Below are 13,456 nucleotides of genomic sequence, written 5' to 3' on the forward strand. Positions count from 1 at the left end.
GCGCAGTTTTTACCTTTCCCCTTTCTTTCACCCGGTATACCTACAGGGGTTTTCATGCTGTTCTTGATGGCTTGTGGTGCCTTTGCCTCCCAATGTTTTTTTTGCTTTTTCTGAGCTTCATGGTCTGGTGTGGCTGCGTTGGTTGGCGGTCCCCACTGTGGGTCTTCACCTTGTTGACGGCTCTGTTGCTTCGGCAACTTATTGGGGCTCAGTCGCAGACCCGCCTCCTCTATGGGTATGGCTTTGGTATCTATTCTAAGTTAAGGAATCTGCGGCTAGACATCTCTATCAGATGAACTAGTTACCTTCAGTAACAATGTATCTGGTAGAGACATAGTCTAGCCGCAGATTCCTTAATGCCCACCTGTCCTCCCCATTCTGCGAGGACCTTTTCAGGTTGCGCTTTCTCAGCTCGCCTCCTTCCGGGTGGCTTGATCCTTCTGCAGGTTGGCGCTTTCGCTTCACTCCAACACAGGATGCTGATACTTCATTCTGTTTTCATGGCTCTACTCCGCCCAGGCTTACAATTGGACGGTATGCTCATGTGTCATGAATCCTTTCCAACCCTATGCTCGGCGTTGTACAGTGTGGTTCTATTCCTCTTTTTTCCCACCCCCCACTCTCCCCTTTTCTATCGCCTTGGGGTCTCTTACCACCCCTGTGCTCCATTGGTTTCAAGTCTATTGGCTCTGCCACATTTATAGGTCTCATATTGGGGATACAACTTCTCTTTCTGGTGAAGTTTTGTGGTCAATTGTCCTGGATCCTGGGTTCTGGACTTGTTGTCCTTCACAGTTATACATTAACGTTGCGGACTGTCAGTCATCTGTCATAATGTTGTTTACATCTTCATTACCTCCAAGGGTGGTTAGCCTTCAATTTTGCGAAGTTGCTTCTCAGAATGGTGCTCTGCTCTTTCCCTCTACTAGTTTGCAATATACTGTGCCTGGCACTGTCCTTTATGGTGCTGTTTTTTTCCATTCCATGTCGTGTCATCATTTTCGCACACTGTTCCCATATTCTAACAGGTTTTTAGTGGTGACTCCGCGTTGTGGCGCGGAAACGTTTCTCCGACGCAAACTGACGTCAGTGCCCCGGGAGGGGCATATATGGCTCCTCTGATGTCACGTCCATGGACGACGTCAGGGCGGAGCCGTGCTGCGCCGCCCCAGGCATGCCGAGTTGATGCTGTGGAAAGTTTTCAGGATCCAGTCTGATGCCTGGGGGATGTTCTAAGTTAAAGAATCTGCGGCTAGACTATGTCTCTACCAGATACATCGTTACTGAAGGTAAATAACTCGTTTTTCAAGGACATTGTGCAACCAAATAGTACTAGAAGAAATGTTGTGCCACCTCGCTATGCCAGGTAAGAGCAGTGCAGACACGAAAGGATAGGAGAAACTTATAGACACAAACAAAGTCAAAACAGAAAACAGAGGTGTCAGAGGTATTACTGCTGCATGCAACACGTTTGGGAATCATTTGGGTGTATACAGAGTGGTCTCTGGGATTCTCAGGTTGACTGAAGAAATTCTGTATGTTCGCAGGACCATGGAAGACCTGCAGCATCTATTGACTAGAACTCAGAAAAACAGAAAAGTGAAAAAAGAATCAATAATTTGTAGAAAAGAAAAGATCACAAACTTTGCCTTCACATGTTTCGCACCAATGATATAAAACACCACTCATTCAAAATCCCATACCCTTCAGAAAACAACTTAGGACCCTACTCTTCAAACAGCTTCTGGCATCCACTGAACCATATAGCTGTAGGAATGGGGGAAACCTTTGTAATTGCTGCCTTCTCTTCCTCCTGGATCTGCTTACGCCCACCACTCTTACTTTCTCACTCTTATACCAGTGACACCCCCACTTCCATACCCTCCCCTACGGCTTGCCTCCCCTATACCCTCCAACCATGTACACATCATTTGCCACCTATAACTCCCCAAGATCACCTCTCACATTTGAGATGTACATTTTGATCATTGTGCTGCTCTGTATTTGTGGCATATATGTCCTCTGTATGTAACACCCCTTAAGTATCTAACCAAAGACCCAGAGAAAGGAGGAGTAGGAGTGACCTTCTGTATTTGGTAATATGACACAAACATAGAAATCATGCTCATAAAATAATAGAGTTTATGGGTCCAGCAGGCACAGAATTGTGTCTGCTCGCTGTAAATGCAAGGTAAGTGCGTTCAAGAGACCTCAAGTAGGATGATATTGACCTCTGAAAAACGTTGCTTGCAACAATGCTCTGACAGTGTGAGAATCCTCCTAGAAGGCCTTCTTAGAGAATTCCCTTGCAGCTTCTCCACTCTAACTATGCTGCTGATTACTAATTTTGTTCCAGATCAGTTCTTGGTAGTTGGAGCAGAAGAAGGAATCTACACCTTGAATCTTCACGAGCTCCATGAGGACACCCTAGAAAAGGTAAATGACTTGAAATGCATAAACTAGATAAGAAAACCTATGCACCAACTTTTGAAAACTGAGCATATTCACAAATTCTTGCGCCCCTGCAAAGCCCTATGTGGCTGACCGTGGTTGCGGTCGCACAAAACACAACACTAAACGTAAGTGATATTGTAGAACAAGGATGATGCTAATTTGTTATGGCGTGGATGTTAGAATCCCTTGATGAAAACTATTGTCACTCAGCACGAGTGCTGCAGTATTGTTTTAGAAACACTGATTGCATGATATAAAGTTATGAGCCCTGACTGTATCAGGGAAGCGTACAATTCTGATACATTCCCAGATCTACCAGTGTGGGTAAATCTAGGAATGTGTCACAATGCATGGATGGATGGGAACACCCATGTTTCACCCATGGCACGCTTCCCTGCCGCAAAGTAACGCAAGGCAGAGATTTGCGCTACCTTGCGTTACTCTAGATTTATTTAGCCACTAAGGGCCATGCAATGTGGCTTTGCGTGACTTGATAAATCTCATTTAGGTTTGTGTCGCCCTTGAGTCTCCTTGCATGGAGCAAGGATGACGGGAAACCTTGACAAATGTGGGCCATAGTTTGCAAAACCAGTATGGTGTACGACAAACACAATTACGAGAAGAATGTAAACAAGTGGAAATTATAGAAAGCAATGGGGTGGTGTGGGACTATAAAAGTCCAAATAGAGTCAGATATTTTTGTGGGTGGCGGTCCTAGTGAATTTAGAGCAGTTCAGAAAGAGCAAAACCATTGTTTACAGAAGTGTCACTGCAGTGGATATCCCAGTCAAATAAAGCAATTATGTTACAGTGTGGAAAACTGAATACAAAGTGGCACTTGGCTGATATATATGAAGTTGATATTTTGGAGGGAAGGAACAGGCATTATCTAACATTGCATAGACACATGGACGGAGTATTCAAACAGTTAAGCAAGTGATTACTGAAACTAAGCACAAAGCTTTGTTAATGTAAAGCAAGTGTTTATTTACAGAGAAAGTATTCTTGACCCCAGCCTGATGTTGATCTTCTCCAACTGTCGGCATTAGATTCTATACCCATGGTCTACTTATCACAGATGATGTAGCCTGCACAAATTTCCCTTAAATGTGTTCCACATACCAGCACTGTAACAGTATACAATTACACACCTTAAAACATGATGAATTTTTAATCTAAAGAAAGGAGGAATGTATCTCTTTAGTTGATGGTCCAGGCCAGTCCGGACAACCTTCATCACTAAGGTGGTTCCCCAGGGGGCTGCAGGCTGTGGAGCTGCTTTCAAGGATTGAATGCAAAAACAACAATTGATGGACAGAATGCAGAACAATGTCATACATTCACCCCAGTACAGAGATCTAGGCCTAAATCCATCGTTTTGTTGCACTCCACACCACCCCAGTTCAGACATGGCCATATGCAAATCAGCCTTGACCCTGTGCCTCATGGGAACAGTCCAGCCCGAACTGCCAAGCCATGTCTTTCCTGGACCGGAATCAAGCATCCTAGGACCAGTTGCTGGCTATCAGCCGTCTTCAGCCAGGATAGCTTGACTCCAGTGGTGTGGAGAGCATGGGACTCACGTCTGAGCATACCCATCCCACTCGGGATGACAAATGCAAAAACAAAAATTGATAGACAGAATGCAGAACAATGTCATACATTCACCCCAGTACAGAGATCTGGGCCTAAATCCATTGTTTTTTTTGCACTCCACACCACCCCAGTTCAGACATGGCCATATGCAAATCAGCCTTGACCCTGTGCCTCATGGGAACAGTCCAGCCAGAACTGCCAAGCCATGTCTTTCCTGGACCCGAATCAAGCATCCTAGGACCGGTTTCTGGCGATCAGCCGTCTTCAGCCAGGATAGCTTGACTCCAGTGGTGTGGAGAGCATGGGACTCACGTCTGAGCATACCCATCCCACTCGGGGTGACAAATGCAAAAACAACAATTGATGGACAGAATGCAGAACAATGTAATACATTCACCCCAGTACAGAGATCTGGGCCTAAATCCATCGTTGTTTTGCACTCCACACCACCCCAGTTCAGACATGGCCATATGCAAATCAGCCTTGACCCTGTGCCTCATGGGAACAGTCCAGCCCGAACTGCCAAGCCATGTCTTTCCTGGACCGGAATCAAGCATCCTATGACCGGTTTCTGGCTATCAGCCGTCTTCAGCCAGGATAGCTTGACTCCAGTGGTGTGGAGAGCATGGGACTCACGTCTGAGCATACCCATCCCACTCGGGGTGACAAATGCAAAAACAACAATTAATGGACAAAATGCAGAACAATGTCATACATTCACCCCAGTACAGAGATGAGTAAGGATTGAATGTAACATTGTATCAGACAGGCTCTTAGTTTTCTTTTTTTTTCAGTTTAATAAAGTTTTATTGTGCATAAAAGAAATAGTACATCATAATATAGCAACATGACATAGAACAAAATCAATATGAGATAATCATGAGAGATAATCGGAGATGAAAAAAGGTTAGAAAAATTATGTAATGGAAGAAAATCGTAAAGAGAAAGAAAGATGAGAAAAGAAAAGAGAAAAAGAGGGAGAGAGAAAGAAAAAAGGAAGGGAAGGTTAGGGAGGGGGAGAAGAGGATAAGAAGGTAGAGAAAGGTAGCCCGGTAAGATCAGATTTAATTTTTAAGGCGACAGAGGAAGAAGAAGCAATTGCAATTCTGTGCTCATCACATACAAAATTCCACCATGTCTGCACAGACAATTTAGAGTTATCCTTCCAGCAAGATAAGATTACTTTGAATGCAGTTGCAATGAAAAGATCAAACAATTTAGCGTTATACGAATGTAAGTCCAAAACATCAGATAGAGAACCTAAAAAAACATGCAACGGTGAAAATGGGTCAGAGAAATGAAAAATACGCATGCTATATTTCCAAACTGAGGACCAAAAAGTAAGAACTGGTGGGCAGTCAAATAGGAGATGTATGAGTGTGCCTGGGTTAGAGGAACATGACCAACAAAGGGGTGAGGAGGAAGGGGAGAATTTTGTAATGCTTACAGGGGTCTCACCTATCTACCTTTCCTACTTTTGATCTCCTCCCTTCCCTTACTCCTTCCACCCCTCTATATCCTATGTTCACTCAACAAATACCCAAAGCAAAATTCTGTTTATGTTAGGGGTTCGAAACGCGCAGACCATCCTACAACACCATAAGATCGTTAAACTCAAATAGTGTTTGTGTGGATTTCTAAAAATAGGTCAATTTTGTTCCCAAAGTCTTTCTCTATGGTGTCCCCCTCCCTTGAAAAACTCATTTTGTGACATTCCAAACTGTATATATTGTCCTGAGTATGTATGATGTGTATGAGAGTGAGTTATGAATGTAAGTGTTGATCAACTATGTATGATTGTATGTTCCTCCACTAAATGATTTTTCATCATTGTCTGTTTTATGAAAATGTCATTTTTATGAATATTGTACCCTGCATTATGTGTTTTCTAATTTGTGTTGAATTTTTGGTGAACTTTAAACCAACAAATTCTTTTCAAAAAACTTTCCTAAAAATAAAAGTGATTTAATCTGTGAACTGTGTCACTATCCCGCACTTAGTTTAATACTTTGCGCGTAGGAAACTTAAGTCAAATAGAGGTCTCAGTACTGGCTCTTGTGTTGTTTTGTATCATCATCAGGCTTAGCTCCTTGTGGGGTTGGTGCTGCAATACCCCACGGGCCCCGCAAGAGTGCTCTTTGGTGGAGATTTTTTAAATAAAGCAGCGATGGTGAGTGAGGGTGTAAGTGAAATTGTGAATTAAAACTACCTGAGGGGTACCATGAGACAAATACATTTAATCAGGGGTCCCCTTGTATGACTAAAAAGGTGTGTGTGGATTGCGCTTCTGATTGTGAAGACTGACAATCTATCAGTGTGTGTAAGTCGACATGGTTCATGCCTCAGTGGTCCAAGAGGGATCCATGGTGTTTCTTCAGGACCAGAAATAAAAAAATAATAGGTATCCCTACCCGTAATCAGGGTTGGGTGTGTATATTACTGGTATCTAATGATTACCGTAAAGCAGCTGAGTTGGGAAGTGAATCAAGAAAGTTCCTAAAAGAGTCGAGCTGATACCTCCATGGAATATCCTAAATGGGGTCCCACTCCGACCCTACAATCAGAGAAATTTTTGCACCCTGGGTCGAAAGCGGATGACTGCGTCTGAGCTGCGGTAGAGGTTTTGGCTGGTCGCGGAGTCCAGTGTATTCACCTACTCTTGCATGCTGCTCACTCAATCGGCCAAAAACTCTACCGCAGTTCAGATGCGTTCATCTGCTTTTGACCCAGGGTGCAAAAAGCCGACACCCTGATGTACAAAGTGTGGTCTTTTAAGAGCTGATGACCAACATTTTTTTTCACCTATTCAGGGATAAAGGATTTTTGGCAGGACATTGAGAAAGTGGTCAATGATAACTTGGGTGTCAATATCACGTTAAGTCTTGTGTTGGTCCTAATGGGAGATAAAACAGCCTCTCGTAGTCAGCTGAGTAGACCACATAGGGGCCTTCTGTTCTATCTCATTCTATGCTTCTAGCCAGGAAAAAGATCTGTAAGCGTTGGACTGCTCTTCTATTAGCACGACAGAATAGCTCAAAGTTGTACATTGGAATTGCTGTATGGATAGTGAGTGTAAACCTGATGGGGCGAAAATGAATAAAATATGGGCCGATTTACTTACGTGCAGTGGTATGCTGGCTCCGGAATTGATAGAATGAGAGTTCCTATGATTACACTGAAGCGCCACCTGGGTAACAGGGCAGATGGCTCGACTTCTGCGGCGCAGGCCAGTGTAAATGCAGCAGTCTGAGGGCCCTGTCGCTATTGTCAAAAGGCCTGAGCGTGCAGAAGCCATAGTGAAACAAGGACAAAAAAAAGAAGGTCGATCTCGCTAAGAGTGCAATTTGCTGACTTATGGGAGGCCCTTGAATATTTTGCAATGCCCTGAATTGAGTCCGGTGCCTTCTGTTTTCCATGCCTGTATCACTAGTCAGAAAGAAGGCCCCTTGCAAATGGGCACTACTGCCAATGGCCAGTCACCCAGAGTCACGGCGCAAGAGATCAGTATCTAATTAGGGCCACAGCAGAGAGGATTTGGTCAGGGTCTAATCAGAACCTTGGCCGTTAGCAATACATCAATAAGCTGCCTATCAGCTTATTAAACCAAAATTCTTATGGAATGTTACACCAGTACCTCAGAGTCCAAGTCCAGATCTATGAGCCAAGAAGGTGGTTCAGCCTAGCCTCCTCTGATCTTTGACGGGCACAGACGGGCCAGCCTTTGGCCCAGACGCTGCCAGCGGGCCCCATGCAACAGAGCTGGGAGGCACTTATGTAGCCTTGATTAGGAGTGATGGTGAAAGGCTGATTGACCAAGAGGGGGTTATGGGATGTGTAGTCCCCAGCGGCTGCGACTGCAACCCACAATGGCTCCCCCTGTGCGAAGAAGAACTTCAGAATGTCAGGAAAAGTATTCTCTACAAAGTCCAGCAAGATGGAAATGGCAGGAATCTCCCCAGTAGTCCTGTACCACCAAGCAAGAGTGTCAGCGACTTAGACAAATGAAAAAGTTATTAACAGCCTTAGGTCTGAGAATTCTTTGGGATAATCCACTTTCTAAACCATTATTGATTGCCGAGAAATTAAAAAAACATTATATCAATGGGTTGGAGAAAATATGGTGAAAGACAGCGTCAGTTCATCATTGACAAAGATATTTTTAGATTTTAAGTGTAGCAGCTTCCTGGAACCTTATTGGGACACCACCACTGTCCCTTTAGACCGGAAACTATACTTCCAATTTAGAGTTGGCACATTGCCCCTTAAAACATTTACACACATCTGGGCCCCAGAGGAAGATGTGTTGTGCCCAACATGCAAAAACTCCCAATAATCTATCGACCACGTCCTATAATTGCCTGTTTGGAATATGTTGGGCCATGCCAGAAATAGATAAAATCTTTCTGCAGGCAAATAGGGACCCGAGGCAGTCTTACTGCCCTCAGAATTCTAAGAACAGATCTAGCTTAGTTTATGCATGCGCCGTCGAAAAGCATCTGGGCCAGATGTGGTTAATTAGAGCGAGGGCTTTGGCTGCCGTTGCGAAATATCTTACATTATTTTACCATAAATTATATCTCCTTAAAAAAAAAGAAAAAAAAATGGCCTGAGCCAAAACTTTTGCAACCTTGTGGCCCAAGCTCTGAAGATATAGGCTCAAGTGACATTTTACTTCTGTAATGTCCAAATGTATTTTGCTTGTACTGACACTGCACCTCAGTTTTTAAAGCTAGTGCTATGAAAATGTCAAATTGTTCTTTCTTTCATATTTGTACTTTATTCTTTCTTATCTTCCTTTCATTAATATGTCCACATTGCGTTTTACGCTACTCTGAGATGGTAGCATAAAAATATTAAGTTTACCTGTATCTCAGTTTGAAATGTTATCCTCTTCTCTTTTTCTTTGCTCTATTAATATTATTGTACTTGTTCTATGGTCATTCAATTTAATATCAGGCCATGGGATATGATGTCATTTGGACAAGTGTCGTCCTTGCTTGAATGTGATTTTATTACTTTATTCTGGTATGATGCGATGCCATGGCTCTCATACCTGTATGAACTTTTTTATTGTGTGTGGTTAATTTTAATGCAATTTGTAAATATTTTATCTGCTTGCTTTTATGACATGAAATTGTCGAAATAAAGCTAATTTGATGATGAAATGTTACTCGTCAGTATTTTCGCTTGAAATGGTGTAATAGTTCATTACTTCCAATGAAATGCTGGCTATAAATCCAATGAATTTGAAGCAATACAAACGTGTGGTGTAAAGTTACCATTTGGGGCATTTGCTCAAATCTTTGGGAAAAGAAACTGCCATTCTGTGAAAGTAAAGAAACCATGTTAGTAAACTAAAAAGAACAAAAATCCAAAAGAAACACAAAAATGCCATAAACAAGAAGCATAATAATGATGAAAAATAGTTAACAGCATTAAGCCAGTGTACACTTTTGAAATGTGAAAAAAGCAATGCAACATTAAATAGGTGTTGTAGGTGGAATTAGGGATAGGGTAGGAGTTGCAGATATGGAAAGAGTAAGGATTATCAATAAGATTGAGGTATGGGATAATTAAGAGTTATGGAATATAGGATTAAGTAACACTCAGGGGAATGGAAAGGTTTATGGTTTGGATTAGCAAAAGATCAGATTGAGCTATGCTTGAGGCCATATTTTCAATATTCCGACATTCTTGATTATGGGTTTGTAATTATGGTTAATCTAATAGAAAATGTGATATCATTGTTGACTGTGTTTTGTAATTTGGTGGGCTTTAAAATGCATTCTTTATTTTGTAATATGTGCAGGAACTCATCCACCTTTCCTCCCAAGAGTTAGGTTTGCTTGCTGGCATGGTTCAGTGTGGGGCTGTTTTGAAAATATATACCATAGGTGGTTTAGTTTCCGGGTCGATCCCTGTATAAAAATTGTTCAATAAAATGTGATTTAGGTGGACTGTATGCACATAGTAGCGCTATGCAGAGAATGCCATATTCGAGGGTAGCAGTTAATACATAACTTCTGCTATCCCTGAATCTTCCAGTAGGAGATATTTCAGAGGATGGTCCTGAATATAATAACAAAGGCACCCTTTAAATTCTTCTTACAGAATACTGCAGTAGAATCTTTCTACTTCTTTAGTTTCATTGTGCTAAACTAACTTTGTTTCTCCTCAGCTCGTCCCTCACAGGAGTACTTGGGTGTACTGTATGAATAATGTTCTGCTTTCCGTGTCAGGTGAGTTTTCCAAAAAAGAGCTAAGAGACCTCTTAAGCAAGAAATGGTGGAATCACATGGTGTGCTGACCTATTATGGATGGAAAAATAAAGTGCCCATGTGTTGCTATGGGTTTCTGATTAGCGAAGCCTTTTTTTAGGAAACTACACACACCACAGGTTTAAAAGCCAAAACCGCCTGTGTTGGGATAGACCTCCCCGGACTGAATCCTAGAGGTGGTTGTTAAGTATGGAAGCTGAGTCTTGTGTAGGTCCAATCATAGGTTTATTTCAAATTACAATCTTCATGTAAAGCACCCACAACCAGAGCCGTCCAGTCGTGAGGAAGCCAACGTCCAGAGTGACGTTCGAGGAATCCTCACGACTGAAGGTCAGAATTCGAGAACAACAGTGGGGATCTCTCGTGCTTGCAAGCACGAGAGAACAGGAAAGGAAACAGGATGATAACATGTATATAACAGTGGTGAAAACAATACTTCAGTGCCTAGTTGAAAGGAATTCTATTTTGTCCTTTTAGACAGCTTTGCTGAAGAATTTGAAATATTTATTATGAAAATAATAACATTGCATACTCCATGTTCTTCTATTCTCTGACCCTTTTCCTATCCTACTTTTCACTGTATAATGTTTGCATCCATGTTGCTTCCTCCTCTTTTCCATATTTCATTTTGCTGGTCTCCACACCACCTTTCGATCCACTGTTACTTTGCCCTCCGATACACTCTCATCTTTGTCATGCCTTATCTCCCACTCCTGTTTCTCTCACACATCCCCCCGCTGTAAACATACCCGGTTTCGTCCCCTCTACAGGGAAGTCCTCTCAGATCTATTGCCATAACCTGCTGGGCCTGTTTGAGCAAAGAAGACATTTGCAGAAGCGGCAGATGACATTGTCTCTTGCCACCAACAAGCTGACTGAAAGGATCATCCCAAGGTGAGAGACTAGAGGGCTGGATAGGGAAGAAGGGTGTGCTTTGAGGGCACATGCCTGGGCTGTAAATGCTGATGAAGACTGGGAGAAAAACTGAACAGCCTTGAATTATGCTGAGTGTTGTCCCTGTGGACTTTTAGTAGCAGGTTGCTTCTGTGGCTCCCTTAATCTTTGGTCCTGGTTTGGATCTTGGTGGGCAGGTTGCTCCGTCACAACAGTGCTGGATATTCCTTATTCCGAAATATGACTCCCCTAGGATATAATGAGATTTATATGTCTGCAAACAGCATATCTGTCACCATTGTGATGGAGTAACCCGTCCGCCAAGATCTAAATCAGGCCCTTTGTCTTTCTCCCATCGGTTCTCTCTCTCTGCATCATAGGTATTTGTCAAGTTTCTCTCTTTCAGTGTTTTAAGTTGACTATTGTCTTTTCCCTTTCACATTTTCCCATGCCTCCTTTCTCTGCTATCAGTTAGTTAGTTACATGTTCCTCTTAAAGCCTATCCATGCATGTCTTAGTTTCTTCTCTCCCATTTCCCTCCTCATTCTTTCCATCTTTTATGTCATCTTCTCGTTTTTCCTTTTATTCTTGTGCTCCTCTCCTCTTTCTTTTACAAGTTTTTAACCTGTCTTACTTATACTTCATCCATTTCCTTCTCACCTTTTACTTTTTTCTCCCTATTATGGCCCAGTTGTCCCTCTTCATCTCTTCTCACCCCCCGTTTTTCGAGATCTCCCTTTGTTTACTTAGGATTTCTAGGTCCCATTCTTACTCCATTTCTATACATCAAATCAAATCAAAATATCTTTATTCGGGTTCCATATATGAAAACCATAAAAGTACATAAAAACACAATAAATATTAAAAATCATTATTCATTCATTGTAGAAAAATTATTAAAACTATTACACATCATTACAGGTTCGTACGGTGCCTAATGCATAATTTTAAATATTGTGCCACAGATTTTGTCATCAAAGAATTTTCCAGAAGTTGCAGGGCTAAATAGGCAGGGCGACATCTACGGATGTTCATAACTTTTAGTAGTGGTAATATCCACCTCCTGCGTAGTTCCATATAAAATTTACAAAAAAATGTGACATGTATTGTAGACTGTGGGGACATAGAGTCACACGGACACACTGCAGTGTTATGAGTCCATACATTCTGAATGGGAAATAGAACCAAAAAATGATATATGTTAAGCCTGAAACGAGTGAGGAGTAACTTTTCATATTGCGACAAATGGTACTGTAAATAAGGTTGGATAGTTGGGACCAGCTGTATCATTAAGCATTGTTGTACTGAGGGTTTACCTATTTCACACAGCATTCGGAGTTCAGATAAATGTGACAGACAAAGTGTTTTTAGATCTTTTTTTGAAATGTCTGTTACAGATGGTGGGTCTTCAAAGAAGCTCGGACGGCCGATGTCAGTGAAAAAAGATTTTACATATGCCAACCATTTTATCTTATTCATATGGTCTAGTTTCATGCAGTCCTCTATTATTGTTCTTGTAAGGTGGCATTCTTCTCTGGCCCAAATTCTACTCCATAGCATGATAGGCTGAATCTTAATGATGTCCGATATATAGTGTACTCCGAGTTCAAGGTGACAACCAAATGTGGTGGTGCTTTTGGGAACAGCCAATAAAAACTTTAGGAAGGAGTTTTCCATTTCTATACATTTGAAGTAACTTACTAATGTTGTCTGTCCCATTTCTTCCTTTCCCTCAATCAATCAATCAATCAACCAATCCTTCTCACACTTTTTTGAGCTCCTGTCATCATTAATTTTGATCTTTCTCCTAATGTTCCCAGTGTTTGTGTGTTATCGATATGCCCTTGGTGGTTGACTCATTTCCTTTGTCTTCAATTCCTTTCTTTCTCCGACAGAAAGTTTACCCTCTCTAGCAAGATGGCAGACACCAAAGGCTGTCGCAAGTGCTGTGTAGGTAAGAAGCTGCATGCTTGAAGTCCTTATGCATTGCCTCACCAAATACCTTGGGATTCCATGAGAGAGTAACCAGTTCGACAAAGACACCATCAGATCATCAGCAACAGTCTTTAGTCTCATAACAGTGCTGGATTGCTATCGCTATAGATAGGTAGGAGTGGTGTTGTTGAGCTTACAGTAACATGAATAACGAGCAGGAGCAAAACATTTACCATTCATCACTTGACATTACTGTTTATGCTTCTGATCATCCATCCCTTACACTTTCCTTCAAATTA

At 42.0% G+C, this 13,456-nt stretch overlaps 1 protein-coding gene across 2 annotated transcripts in view; it reads left to right on the forward strand.

Annotated features, from left to right (window-relative positions):
* MAP4K2 (mitogen-activated protein kinase kinase kinase kinase 2) overlaps positions 1-13,456 on the forward strand; it is a 348,117-nt gene that overhangs the window by 248,298 nt on the left and 86,363 nt on the right. For both annotated transcript variants that reach the window (XM_086938087.1, XM_086938086.1), the window contains 4 exons: positions 2,357-2,436; positions 10,229-10,289; positions 11,099-11,222; positions 13,118-13,176. In XM_086938087.1, coding sequence (XP_086794213.1) covers positions 2,357-2,436; positions 10,229-10,289; positions 11,099-11,222; positions 13,118-13,176 — 324 coding nt within the window. The remainder of the gene's footprint in view (positions 1-2,356; positions 2,437-10,228; positions 10,290-11,098; positions 11,223-13,117; positions 13,177-13,456) is intronic.

This window comes from Lissotriton vulgaris, chromosome 9, assembly GCF_964263255.1.
Source record: "Lissotriton vulgaris chromosome 9, aLisVul1.2, whole genome shotgun sequence".
Classification (NCBI taxonomy): domain Eukaryota; kingdom Metazoa; phylum Chordata; class Amphibia; order Caudata; family Salamandridae; genus Lissotriton; species Lissotriton vulgaris.